Source organism: Babylonia areolata, chromosome 1 (genome assembly GCF_041734735.1).
Source record: "Babylonia areolata isolate BAREFJ2019XMU chromosome 1, ASM4173473v1, whole genome shotgun sequence".
NCBI classification, from domain to species: domain Eukaryota; kingdom Metazoa; phylum Mollusca; class Gastropoda; order Neogastropoda; family Buccinidae; genus Babylonia; species Babylonia areolata.
Window position 1 is genome coordinate 67,359,218 of NC_134876.1, and position 15,000 is coordinate 67,374,217.

At 46.2% G+C, this 15,000-nt stretch overlaps 2 protein-coding genes across 2 annotated transcripts in view; both read left to right on the forward strand.

Annotated features, from left to right (window-relative positions):
- LOC143293245 (galactosylceramide sulfotransferase-like) overlaps positions 1 to 177 on the forward strand; it is a 4,506-nt gene extending 4,329 nt beyond the window's left edge. The window contains exon 2 of the mRNA XM_076604111.1: positions 1 to 177. This exon is cut by the window's left edge and continues 1,700 nt beyond it. The gene's annotated coding sequence lies outside the window, so the exon portion shown is untranslated.
- Positions 178 to 10,893: 10,716 nt separating this feature from the next.
- Positions 10,894 to 15,000, forward strand: part of LOC143286106 (mammalian ependymin-related protein 1-like) — a 9,816-nt gene continuing 5,709 nt past the window's right edge. The window contains exon 1 of the mRNA XM_076593700.1: positions 10,894 to 11,116. Coding sequence (XP_076449815.1) covers positions 11,024 to 11,116 — 93 coding nt within the window. The 5' untranslated portion in view covers positions 10,894 to 11,023. The remainder of the gene's footprint in view (positions 11,117 to 15,000) is intronic.

Here is a 15,000-nt window from a genome sequence, read left to right on the forward strand (position 1 = left end):
ATGCATTGTGATAACAGTCTCTGGGGAGAAACTGCTGACATACCATTACCCTGTTCTCTGAGAGAACTGTCTGACCCTATCTCATTCTTTGCAGAACTCTCTCTGACCAAGTATCTCGTTTTGTGGATGTCTGACATTACCTCGTTCTGTTGACAGCTCTCTGGTCAAATGTCTGTGTGGTTTTTTTTTTTGGTTTTTTTTTTTGTTTGTTTGTTTGTTTTTGCTTGTTTTGTTTTGTTTTTGTGGTGTGTTTTTTTTTTTGCTTGTTTCTGGTCTCACTTTGACAGTCTCTCAGCTCTGCAAGCCTTGGAGGTACCATTTTGAATTGTTGTGCTGACGAAATGCTTCCATTTTCCCTTCCACCAGACACACTCCCCTCCGTGTTCTCTGCTGTGCTATGGGGGGCCGGGTCCCCCTTTGTCTGTCCGCTCTGTTCGGTCTCATGTTCTGTGTCGTCTGTCCTCAGTATTTTATCAGTTCAGTTCAGTTACTCAAGGAGGCGTCACTGCGTTCGGACAAATCCATATGCGCTAAACCACACCCGCTTAGCACATGCCTGACCAGACGTAACCTAATGCGCTTAGTCAGCGCTTGAGTCTGTTAAGAGATACAATTTTTATGTGTGTTTATATATATATATATATATATATGTGTGTGTGTGTGTGTGTGTGTGTGTGTGTGTGTGTGTGTGTGTGTGTGTGTGTGTGTGTGCTGTATATCACTCTGAGTCTTCTGTAGTCGTATCTGTTATTTTTATTGTTCTGAATCCTCCTGATGCCTGTTCTGTCTTTTGTCCTATACTCTCTTGTCAAAGTGTCTATTGTCCTGTGTCCTCTGTCAAGATGTCTATTGTCCTGTGTCCTCTGTCAAGATGTCTATTGTCCTGTGCCCTCTGTCAAGATGTCTATTGTCCTGTGCCCTCTGTTAAGATGTCTATTGTCCTGTGCCCTCTGTCAAGATGTCTATTGTCCTGTGCCCTCTGTTAAGATGTCTATTGTCCTGTGTCCTCTGTCAAGATGTCTATTGTCCTGTGCCCTCTGTCAAGATGTCTATTGTCCTGGCCTCTGTCAAGATGTCTATTGCCCTGTGTCCTCTGGCAAGATGTCTATTGTCCTGGCCTCTGTCAAGATGTCTATTGTCCTGTGTCCTCTGTCAAGATGTCTATTGTCCTGGCCTCTGTCAAGATGTCTATTGTCCTGTGGCCTCTGTCAAGATGTCTATTGTCCTGTGCCCTCTGTCAAGATGTCTATTGCCCTGTGTCCTCTGTTAAGATGTCTATTGTCCTGTGCCCTCTGTCAAGATGTCTATTGTCCTGTGCCCTCTGTCAAGATGTCTATTGTCCTGTGCCCTCTGTGTCGTGTCCTCTATTTCATCCATCCCCACCTTCAGTCAGTTACGTCCTCAGTGCAGCATTGTGACATGCCAGGCCTCTCTGGAGGCAAACATGGTGATGATTTTTCTTTACTTGTTTTCCCTTGTGATCTGTATTTGTGCTTTGTTTTACTTTTTTTTTCTATGTATTTCTTTGTTTTTTGTCTTTTCTGGTAGATAGGTTGTATGGTTGCTGTAGGTTCGTGTCATATTCAGTATGTTTGTTGTGTACACGACTTCTGGTAGTTAGATTGTTTGATTGCTGTGGGTTCGTGCCACAGTCAGTATGCTTGCAGTGTACACAAGTGCTGTGAATAAACAAAATGTGATGAACGGTTGTGTCGGAATTACATTGATGCCCAAATAGACGTGTGTCTGTCTAAACTGTCTGAAGGGTGACAGTGACGAGGCCTGGAGCGATTCGAAGGTAGAATACTTCTGTTGTGGACATAAAGTTTTTGCTGCTGTCTGTTGTGTGTTGAGCGTTGTAGTTGGATGGGAGGCCAGGTGTGTGGGGGCAGAGGGGCTGGGGGTGTGAGGGGGGGGAGGATGCAGAGAGGGAACGGAGTGCGAGCTAGCTGATTGGGGAAGGGGGGGGGGTGGGGATGGGGCTGAACGGGAGCGGTGTGGGAAGAAAACACAGAGATCATCACTCACACTGACAAGAGGCTGTCTGAAACAGACAGGGAGATGAGTCACTTTCAGCTCCATTCATCTGCCTTTGAGGTCCTAAGAGACGGAAGGAAGGGAAGGAAGGAAAGAGAAGAAGAAGATTGCGGTGTCTGTGGTGGTCACTGTGGCAGTTGTAGTGATGATGATGATGATGATGTCATGTGATCAGTTATGACGGTGACAGCTGCGACGAAAAAGGTGACGTGATCAAGATGATGAAAAAGATTATGAAGATGGTGAATAACGGCAAAGACGATGACGATGACAGACAGCAATGATACGGTGGTGGTATGGTGATGATAGCGGTCGTCGTCGTCATCTTCATAGTTTCACGTCCAGTTTCAATGGGGCGTCAAAGCGTGCGGAATGATCTAAAATCTGTTATAATTTATACAGAAAATGGAAAACAACATTAACAAGGAATAAGAAAAAAGGGTAGATGCCTGACTCATAAACCCATAAAGCCAACACGCTAGTCAGGCCCTGAGTGCCTTCCTAATGCTTCAGAACATAGAAGGGGCTGGGGTGAGGGATCGAGCGGGGTAGGGGGTTTGGGGGTGGGGGCAGTTTACATGTAAATATTAACTGTATTAACAGGACTGCCGCTCCGGGACTGTGAAACAGGCAGACAATGAACATCAACACAAAAGGTGCACACGCACGCTCAAACATGACCAAAGTCCAAGAGCCAGAAGTTAGACAGGGACGGACACAGAGACTGGGGACAGGAGGACCAGACTGGTGGAACCAGAATGGGGAGCAAATAACTATAACAAAGTTAATCAACGAAGAAGAAGAAAATACACGCTTCATCTGCACACAAGCACACCTGTCCCTTTCCCGTCATCCTCACTCCTATCTCCCCCGAAGCTCCCTTCAATTATCCGCCCCCTCTTCCCACAGCTCTCCCCTTCCGCCCCCTCTTCCCACAGCTCTCCCCTTCCGCCCTTCCGCCCATCCCTACCCACCATTCCATTCCATCCTCACCCCCTCAGCCTCATTCACAAGAAACCGTGTTCCACGGATTGTGTTCAACGCTTTCTCCCTGCCATTGGACATCAACCTGCACTGTTCTCACCCTGGCTTGAATCACTCTTCAACTTGAACAAAACAAGCGTGTTTCACTGGTCTGTTAGCATGTCTTTCTCTCATGGATGTAGTTGAAGTAATGCACATGCCATCTCTTCTTGTTAACAGGTAAACGGTGAGGAATCTGCTGCACTGGGGGAGGAAGGGGTGCAATGATTTTTTTTCAAGCGACTGTTTCTTATCCCACCATTAAGGTAGCCACATTCCACGTGCTATATGCTATGTGTTCTATGAATTCGTGTCGTCCGTGCCATCTATACCATCGGCCTACGGCATGCGCGACTGGCCTCCTCTTCTGAAAGACGGTGAAGGGATTCAGTGCTTGCACAAAACTTATGCATGCTTTGGCACACTGACCCTCAGTTCATAGTCTGATTTGAAAGACTTGAATAGGGAAGAGAATCAGAATGAAGGCGAACTTCGAGGAAAAGATTACCCTGATCCAACGGAGATTCGAACCACCGACCCCAGAATTACAAGGATCACGATTCCGACGGAGTCTACCAGCTGAGCTATTCCGGCGACAAAATTCTGTCAGCTTCTACCACGCAGATCATTTGACCACCCCTTCACAAGGTCTGTCCTCTGGCGCTTTTTCTGTTGCATTTGAGTTTGCATTGCTACTGTATCATCCACACCTCAAAAGGGGCAAAAAGGCTGAATTTCTTTGAACCGTTCTCACAGAATGTTCTCATCAGCAGTATTGTTTTCTCGGCAATATCCAATTTCTTCCCCTATGTTCTTTCTATTCAGTTTCGTTTCACAGACGGAAAAATAGTAAATTTGTTCAACTAGTATTGTAATATAAACTCCACATTTTTTCCTCTGTCAAGAGACGTAAAGAAAGCCAGTCAAAGAGTAAAGGGGAAGAAGTATATTGTATGTATTACAACCTCATTAACCAATTCTCAAATGTTTCCGTCTTCTGACAGAAAAGTACAGGGGAAGAAATGTGGATATTGCCGATTTCATTCTCTTCTTCCGTTTCACACCAGCACTAAATGATGGATGACATTGTCGGTACATGCTGGGTAGTTTTATCTTTCCACTACGCACCGAACATTGACAAGGGTTACATGATCTTTATAATGCGTCATTTAATCTTCTGCAAGGATATGCACACGAAGGGAAATCAGGCACTATACTACGTTGGTCTGCACACATGTTGACACAGAAGATCGGCAGTCTCCACCCCCCACCCACCAGGTACGCCGAAACCCGGGATCGAACTCGGGAACCGCGAAGGCGAATCCGGCGTTTTAACCATTCGGCCGCTGTATGCACTCACCGTGCTGCCATGGGTTCTTTTATGTGCACTAAATTCATGCTGCATGAGGAATCAGTTGAGTAATAGTCTCACCGAAAACAAACACTGGGCCATCTCGTCACAGTGAGTCACTAACTGTAACGATGCTGTGTGTGTGTGTGTGTGTGTGTGTGTGTGTGTGTGTGTGTGTATTCCTTACCACACTTAACAAATTCACCTCGTCGATAATATACAAGTAGGTTGTGTACTGGGCGCTTGTTCAGTGTAACTAGCGATTGTGTGTGTGTGTGTGTGTGTGTGGGTGGGTGTGTGCGCGTGTGCGTGCGTGTATGTGTGTCCGCGCGCATACAAGATTGGGATGATCAGAAAACCAGTATGCACACATTTATGTTTATAGGCGCACGCGCGCGCACACGCACGCATGCACGCACGCACGTAATCCCCCCCCCCCCCCCCCCCCCCCCCCCCCCCGAACTCCTACACACATGTACATGCACGTCCGCTCCCGATGGCCTCTATTTCTCAAACGCACGTGCGCGGACACACACACACACACACACACACACACACACACACACACACACACACACACACACACACACACACCACAGTAACTCCATTAATTAAGGGCACAAATATTCCGCTCGTCATATACCTCGCATAACAAAAAACAACAACAAACAAACAAAGTTTGGATCAGAGATATCAGTCACGGTATTTTTCGCTGTATCAGCCCGAACACGACCAACAAGCTGAAAAGCGATAGTATGGACAGGACGCAGCCTGTCTTGTTGTACGAAGTGTGTGACAATACACTGTGACACCCTTACACTGTGTCAAGTGCTCTCGGTAGAAAGATTGCTTCTGGTAGGGACTAGATTTTCTCTCTGTACAGTTTCACAATGTCATGGGAATGGTAGGGGAAGGGGGTGGGGGGGGGGGGTCAGGGAGTGGTTAGAGGACAGGGGGTTAGGGGTGGGGTGGGGGGAGGCGTCATGACATGTACGGTTCAAGAAGGGGCTCATCCAGGCGTGCGTGCGTGCGTGCGTGCGCGCGCGCGCGCGCGCGCGTGTGTGTGTGTGTGTGTGTGAACTGGTTATTATTCATGTAAAATGTTGTTATCAATTCGTTCTTAACGTTATCTCTTTCTTCCGAGCCCTGTCTCTGTCTCTCTCTTTCTGTGTGTGTCTCTCTCTCCCTCTCTCTCTCCCTTTCTCCGCTCTCTCACTCTCTCTCACATACACATACAGGCACGTACGTACATACGCGCGCGCACGCGCACACACACACACACACACACACACACACACACACACGCACACACACACACACACACAGACACAGACACACACACACACACACACACACACACACACACACACACACACACACACACACACAGGCAGGAACAGAGTACATGTTCATCATGTCAATGGTCACAGGGAATCCGTGATCTGAAGCATGAACGACAGTCACTGCCTGTCACCACTGGATCCAGAGACTGAATCCCGCACAGAGCAGATAATGACCACCAAACTTACATTTTCAGTAACTTTGAACGTTCTGAAACATGGTTTGACTGATCAATGATTAAATAAATAAACAAGTAAAATGAAATAGATTTGAAGGCTACCAACAGCAACATCAATATGAAATGGAAATAAACGGAACACAACAAAGCATAAAACGGGAGATGGGAGATGAACATGTATGGACTGTCCTGAACACGCGCTGTCATTGACCCTCACAAACATAGACTGACATGAAGACACACACAGGTACTGCATGTGCATGCACCCAACGTTTGATAATCATTTCTTTTGCACCTCTCTCTCTCTCTCTCTCTCTCTCTCTCTCTCTCTCTCTCTCTCTCTCTCTCTCTCTCTCTCTCTCTCTCTCTCTCGTCCTGTACCCTTGCAATCAGTTAAGTTCCGACGACAGCCATTTCGTTCCAAATATTCGTCTCACGATGGATGTTGCAGCCTGAAACTTGACTGAACCGTTCTGAATCGTCTCAGAGCGGTGTCTTCCATGAATGGCAGGCAGAAAAGGCCTGGTCAACACACTGGGATTAGTTGTCGTAGTAGTAGTTGTTGTGGTGGTGGTTGTGGTTGTGGTGGTGGTTGTGGTTGTGGTGGTGGTGGTGGTTGTGGTTGTGGTAGTGGTTGTTGTTGTGGTTGTGGTGGTGGCATTCATACAGCGACTATCTTCGGTCAGAGACCAAATTCTGAATGGTTTACAAACAACAGAGTCATTTGCACAACAGGCTGCCTACCTGAGTAGAGCCGACCTCTGGGCACTTATCATTCGTTTCCTGTGTCATTAAGTCAGTCCTCAATCACGTGCACACATGCACATGTATAATAGTTGGATTTTCCTTCTAACTTTTGCCAAGGACAACCTTTTGTTGCCGCCCGGGGGAGGGGGAGAGCAGTTCAAGCATATGCCTTATCCTCCATGTGGGTTCCACAGTGTTGTCTCCCCTAATCGTCCCTCTAACTACAAGGAGTTTGGCCTCACTGGTTAGAAGATGAAATGCAGCGCATATGGTTATGGCTTTTCCACACACACAGTGACGTCTAGCGTCTCCCTGGAATTTCTGAAACTGAACCTGGATTTAATGAACTCATTGGTGTACCAGGCGGTCCCGCAGAAAAGCACTCCGGCGCCTTCTCGGGTCACTTTCCTGTCAGCAACGAGTCTCCCTGTTCAGCCTGTCACAGCGCACGTGCAGTGTAACTAGGTCACATGACTCTGCAAGAGCAGCCGTCGTGTGATACTGGTCATGTGAAAAGACAGACAAGTTGAAAGGTATAATGATAAAGCACATCAGTATATAACGTGGCCTTAGTAGATTGGAAAGACAGCTTGTCATGGAACAATACAAGCAGCATAACCTTCACGATATGGGTTATCGTGCCGCCTAACGAGGTCAGGGGTCAAAGGGCAGTGAGGTGGTCACGGAAAACTTCTCTGCATATTTTAACTCCGCTGAAACAGACGTTCTGTCTGAGATGATGAGAAGAAATCGAGAGTGAACTAAAAAACATATCTCTATTTTGACCTCAACTGACTCACGTTCTCTTGCTTGCATTTGACACTCACGGCTGATACGACTTCACGCGCAGTTACTTAAGGGGTCTCATGACTAAGATAGATTGTCATAGATATGTATATAAAATGGGCCTAAGTCTTATGACTGAGGTATGCAATCACAGATTTGTCTTATAACTGGACAAGGTCATCATTGATCTGTTTGTACTTCTTTATCAAATGGGTTACGTACATTATCTGTCTTTTGAGTAACATTGGTACCGACCTACTTTCAAGACGATCAAAAGAGAGCCCCTCCACCCCCACCCCTACTCCCCCTACACTCCACATCTAAGCATTTGTGAGTCGCATTCTGCTGAAGTGCGCTGTATAGTGTATATGATTATGTTCCCTACTGTATTCACTTAATCGATTCTAAGGAGCACATGATTCTTGCAACCTGTTCATTCACAGGCTGCGCATCCAACTACTCTGTGTGGTCAGGGTGATTTCAGGGATGGCAGATTTGATATTCCTCCACATTGTTGCACGATGATGAAAGTAAACAGTGATTAAGTTTAGAGTAGGTCAATACTAGGACTTTTCAAGGCCTCTTAAACTTCACATACTACCCTTTCCCTCTACCTCCTCTCACAGTCATTCTTCTTTTTTTCTGTTCCTCTCCCTCCCACCACTGCCCGGTCCCTCTTTCTTCTTCTTCTTCTTCTTCTTCTTCTTCTTCTTCTTCTTCTTCTTCCTTCTCCAACTCCTCCACGTCATCATCCTCATCCTCCTTCTTCACTTCCTCCCCCTCCTTCGTCTCCGTTCTTTGCCCTTTACCATCATCAATCTGTATCAACCCCCCTCCCCCTGCATACTTCACAGAACAAAATCAATCACAACCAGCCGTGATTTGCCGCGAACAGCTTGTTTTACAGAATGTGATCCACGTTCATTCACCACACAGGGAAAACTAACAAAAAATAATGAACACCGATCATACAGTAAAAAAACACATCACAGCGGATCAACACTTCAAAGAAAGTTTCGAGACAAATGACAAATTTTGAGATATCTTCCATTTCACTTCAGTTATTCAGTGTCAGAGTTATCAACTGAATCAGAGAAACCTTTGATCTAAATAATCGGAAATGGGATGTGTGTGGGAAAAAATGTGGTGGGGGTTTTAGAGGAGAGGGAAAAGAAAGGGAAAGGAGGTGAAAGGAAAGGAATGTGATGTAGTGGTAAGAAAGTGGAGGGGGAGGGCTGGTGACGCCACCGGTAGCTCTCTCGTGTCCCTGAGACGATTATGTGTGACTCCATGTCTTTTCTGTGTGTTCTGTCGAGTTGGTTCTGCCATACAGCCGCAATATTGACAATAGTCAGACTGTGGTGAACGCAGGGCACGCTGACCTAAATCACTGTTCTTGGAAAGGATAAGATAATACGAAAACCCGTCAAACATGTTCTGGGAGTCCAGATTATAGAGCAGGACTTTGTTGTATCCCCATTTTCAATGTTCACACGACTGTTTTCATTCTGATTCTGGCGAGCAGGAAAACAGTATATAGATGCCTCAGGGTACAATCGCGAGATTCATCTGCTGTGATATAACTCAACATAGTGCAATCTGTACCAATTATCCTGTGAGTATGTACGTTCCTCCTCCTAATCTCTCTGATTTGTATGTCAGTTTGTCAACTGTAAAGACAGGAGGAAGGGTAATACTTGAAAGAAAATATTGTTAAAATGAGCTGTCAACTGTCCATATATCAACACGCAGTGTAGGAATCACATCGCAAGCTGAGAAGTGAACCGCTGTTGTTGTTGTTTTAGGAGTTGTTGTTTGGTTGGTTGGTTTTGTTTTATTGTTTGTTTTTCTTTAAGGGGAGTTTCTGAGTCTGTTTCTCTGCCTCTATCATATCACCAGTATGCTAGCTGATCAACAAATACAACACTTACATAGGGATGTAGTTTGTACAAATCCAACAGTTACTCAGGGATGTAGTTTGTACAAATCCAACAGTTACTCAGGGATGTAGTTTGTACAAATACAACAGTTACTCAGGGTTGTAGTTTGTACAAATCCAACAGTTACTCAGGGATGTAGTTTGTACAAATACAACAGTTACTCAGGGTTGTAGTTTGTACAAATCCAACAGTTACTCAGGGTTGTAGTTTGTACAAATCCAACAGTTACTCAGGGATGTAGTTTGTACAAATCCAACAGTTACTCAGGGATGTAGTTTGTACAAATCCAACAGTTACTCAGGGTTGTAGTTTGTACAAATCCAACAGTTACTCAGGGTTGTAGTTTGTACAAATACAACAGTTACTCAGGGGTGTAGTTTGTACAAATACAAAAGTTACTTAGGGTTGTAGTTTGTACGAATTTAACAGTTACTTAGGGTTGTAGTTTGTACAAATCCAACAGTTACTTTGGGTTGCAGTTTGTACAACTACAACAGTTACTCAGGGTTGTAGTTTGTACAACTACAACAGTTACTCAGGGATGTAGTTTGTACAAATCCAACAGTTACTCAGGGATGTAGTTTGTACAAATACAACAGTTACTTAGGGATGTAGTTTGTACAAATCCAACAGTTACTTAGGGATGTAGTTTGTACAAATCCAACAGTTACTTAGGGATGTAGTTTGTACAAATCCAACAGTTACTCAGGGATGTAGTTTGTACAAATACAACAGTTACTCAGGGATGTAGTTTGTACAAATACAACAGTTACTTAGGGATGTAGTTTGTACAAATACAACAGTTACTTAGGGATGTAGTTTGTACAACTATAACAGTTACTTAGGGTTGTAGTTTGTACAAATCCAACAGTTACTTAGGGATGTAGTTTGTACAACTATAACAGTTACTTAGGGATGTAGTTTGTACAAATACAACAGTTACTTAGGGATGTAGTTTGTACAAATACAACAGTTACTTAGGGTTGTAGTTTGTACAAATCCAACAGTTACTCAGGGATGTAGTTTGTACAAATACAACAGTTACTCAGGGGTGTAGTTTGTACAACTACAACAGTTACTCAGGGATGTAGTTTGTACAAATACAACAGTTACTCAGGGATGTAGTTTGTACAACTACAACAGTTACTCAGGGATGTAGTTTGTACAAATCCAACAGTTACTCAGGGATGTAGTTTGTACAAATCCAACAGTTACTCAGGGATGTAGTTTGTACAACTACAACAGTTACTCAGGGATGTAGTTTGTACAAATCCAACAGTTATTCGTCGGTGCTGTGACATACACACGGTGTTCGAAAGAGCCGAGAAGCAGCCCCTAGTTGTGACATGTTCAGAACGACCCGGCAAGTGGTTGATAACGGTGATAACTGGGAGTGCGTGCACCGATCAGCTGACAGGTGAAGGCACGAGACAGTCACGTGGTACCGGCTCGGGACACTATAAATAGCTTGGGCGGCCTGTCACCGCCCCCTATTGCCTGCTGCCTCTGTCTGCCTTTCACTCTTGTTGCAGCTGCTGTTGTTGTTGTTGTTGTTGTGGTGGTTGTCGTGCTTGTTGTTGTTGTTGTTGCTGAGGTTGTGGGGAAGTGCAGAGAGGCAGGATGTTGGGTCTGATGGTGCTGGCAGCGGTGCTGTGTGCCGGGGGGACTCTGGCACAGGTGCCCTCCCCTTGCGTCACTCCGCAGCAGTTCACTGTGAGTTTTGGTGTGTGTGTGTGGAAAGGTGGGTCGGAGGTGGGGGTGGGGGTGGGGGGGAGCTGAGGGGGGGGGGGGGGGTGATGGGAGTGGGGAAGTGGTGTGTGTGTGTGTGTGTGTGTGTGTGTGTGTGTGTGTGAGTGTGTGTATGTCTGTCTGTCTCTGTAATTATGTGTGTGTGGGGGTGGGGGGGGGGGGAGTGAGGATGTGGTGTTTGTTTGTTTGTGTGTGTGTGTTTGTGTGTGTGTGTGTGTGTGTGTGTGTCTGTGTCTGTGTCTGTGTCTGTCTGTCTGTCTGTCTGTCTGTCTGCCTGTCTGTCTGTGCAATCGTGTGTGTTTGTGTGTATGTGTGTGTGTGTGTGTGTGTGTGTGTGTGTGTGTGTGTGTGTATCTGTCTGTCTGTCTATGGATTTGTTATTGTCTGTCCGTCTTTGCCGGTTTGTCTCACTTTCTCTGTCTGTCTGTTTGTCTCTCTGTGTATCTGTCTCTCTGTCTGTGTCTCTGTCTATCAGTCTGTGTGTGTGTGTGTGTGTGTGTGTGTGTGTGTGTTTCGACATCTCGAAGTCTCAGTCTGTTTCTTTATCTGTCTATCTCTCTCTCTCCCTCCCCCCCTGCCCCCCTCCCTCCCCCCCCCCCCCTCTCTCTCTCTCTCTCTCTCTCTCTCTCCATCTTTCTTTCTCAGCCCCCTTTTCAACGCTAGCCGAGAAGGTCTTTCACAACGATACCAAATAAAATCCCAATGCTATCAGAGCCAGACGTCTGAAGACTGTGCCACACAAACAGCCCTGGTGCATCAGGTTCCAGTCAAACACAATAAAGTGTCCGATTGTGGCGAATAAGGAAACAGAGAATCGCTTCGTCAAACAGCTCCTGTTTCGTCGAATGATTTTGTTTGTTAGAGAGAGAGTGGCAAGGGGGTCGGGGTAGTGGGGGTGGGGGTGGGGGGGAGGTAAGCGGGTAGAGAGGGTGGGCGAGGTACAGGAACAACGGCCAGATGTACACAGGCACGCCGGCGTACTGGTCGACATAATATAGAACCACTGACGGACAGACAGACAGACACACAGACACGCAGACAAAGACACAGAATTTTATAACTAAGTTCAGCAAAGATGTTAGGTGCATATATGGAGAACATATATCTAGCAACCATATAATATTCGAATGTCAGAATCTAAAATGTTTTTTTTACCAGACTTCACCAAAAGTTCTTTTGAATGTGTTATTAACAATTCCAATGTTATTTGCTGTTGCAGAAGGTTTGCTGCGTAGTCCAATAGGACATTTGTTATAGTTGTTTGATGTTGGCGTTTTTTACGTTTCCATTTTCCCTAGCGTTGTCTCTCCCTATTCACCCTCCACACATACACACACTTTTACCCCTCCCCCCCTCCCACAACCCCTACCCCCACGGGGTTTTTGTTGTTGTTGTTGTTGTTGTTTTTCCGTCTAATATCACTTCAAGTGGAAAGACGTTATACTGAAGACGAACAAGACACAGAGTTGTAAAGATGGAAAGAAAAACGAAAGAGAACAATATTCAGACAGGTTGGTAGGTTGACAGACGCCGCGGGATTGAAACTTTGATGTATGTATGGACACAGAGATAAATGGATGGATGGGTGGGTGGATGGGTGGATAGGAAAACACACACACACACACACACACACACACACACACACACACACACACACACACACACACACACGCACGCACACACGCACACATGCACACACACACACATGCACACATACAAGCTCGCGCCCACTGGTAAATGTATACTGACCTTTTTCATGCACTGTGTGCTAACTGACCCATAAGGTCAACCTTCCCATCCCGTACAAAGGACACGGCACAAGACAAAGACCGTGCAAGTGCAACACCGCTATCATATGCCACATAACTAACACACCGCCATCCACTACGTGTCTACACGTTGACGGCGCAACAGCCAAGTGGTTAAAGTTTCCTGAGTTCAAATACCGGTCACTGACAGCGCATGGTGGATTAAGAGGAGGGGAGGGGGGGGGGACATTTTTTCCCGATCTCCCAGGTCAATAGATGTGCAGACCTGCAAGTGTCTGTACCCCCTTCGTGTGTCAGATCACATGCACACGTTAAAGATCTCGTATTTCATGTCATTGGTCTATGGGGCAAGTGTGCCACAACAAGCTGCGGTGTTTGTCTGACACACATGATAATGCCTTTGGTTCTAGGACTGTTGTCATTCTTTTCTTTACTAGCACAACATGACGATGAGAACAGCTCCCCACCTCCTAGCACAGCATGACGATGAGAACAGCTCCCCACCTCCTAGCACAACATGACGATGAGAACAGCTCCCCACCTCCTAGCACAACATGACGATGAGAACAGCTCCATTCCCACCCCCACCTCCTAGCACAACATGACGATGAGAACAGCTCCCCACCTCCTAGCACAACATGACGATGAGAACAGCTCCCCGCCTCCTAGCACAACATGACGATGAGAACAGCTCCATTCCCACCCCCACCTCCTAGCACAACATGACGATGAGAACAGCTCCATTCCCACCCCCACCTCCTAGCACGACATGACGATGAGAACAGCTCCATTCCCACCCCCACCTCCTAGCACAACATGACGATGAGAACAGCTCCATTCCCACCCCCACCTCCTAGCACGACATGACGATGAGAACAGCTCCATTCCCACCCCCACCTCCTAGCACGACATGACGATGAGAACAGCTCCATTCCCACCCCCACCTCCTAGCACAACATGACGATGAGAACAGCTCCATTCCCACCCCCACCTCCTAGCACGACATGACGATGAGAACAGCTCCATTCCCACCCCCACCTCCTAGCACAACATGACGATGAGAACAGATCCATTCCCACCCCCACCTCCTAGCACAACATGACGATGAGAACAGCTCCCCACCTCCTAGCACAACATGACGATGAGAACAGCTCCCCACCTCCTAGCACGACATGACGATGAGAACAGCTCCCCACCTCCTAGCACAACATGACGATGAGAACAGCTCCCCACCTCCTAGCACAACATGACGATGAGAACAGCTCCCCATCTCCTAGCAAAAACCAGCGGAGACAATGTAGAGGGGCGTTGGGGAAGGAGGGTAATTCCCCCCTCCCCTTTTGCCCTCCCTCCCCCCCCCCCGCCCCCATCCCCCCTTCTGGTTCCCTTATGCCCAGTGATTTGATAATCAGCCAAAGATCCTATTTTGCTTTGAAGCTGGTTTTCCTTTCTCTCGCAGATTTGTTTGTTTTTGTTTTTGTTTTTGTTCATATTTTTACGCACTTCTTGTTAGTATTATTCCCAACAATGACGCTGATTTCTCAGGAATAGAAGAAATGATGCATCTGTTTTTACAAAAAAGAGAGAGAGAGAGAGACGGGGGCGGGGGGGGGGGAGTGGAGAATAAGATATCCTTGCCTGACATTTCACGAAAAGGTCAGGCTACAAATTGAAAGGAAGGGGAGAAGGAAATGTATCAGAGTCTGATGAAGTTTGTCCAACTTTTCTGACGCGGACACCAACCCAAATGCCCAGCCTCTCCGTCAGTGTTTTGGTTTTTGCGTCTTGTTTTGCCGTAACATGTCTTTGATCGTCTGCACAAACTTCTGTCATCTGAGGAAAATGAGGGGCAATTAGTGGGTATGCAGACAGTTATTGTCCTTCAACATGGCTGTGCAATGTGTGTGTGTGTGTATGTGTGTGTGTGTGTGTGTTTATATAATACATGTAAGAGGAACTTGTGCGGAGGTGATAAATGAAAGAAAAAGACGTTACCGCGTCATCAACTGACCAAAATAAACAGGCAATGTCTAATGTGACCATTTATCTATATATCTATGTATATATCTATCTATATAT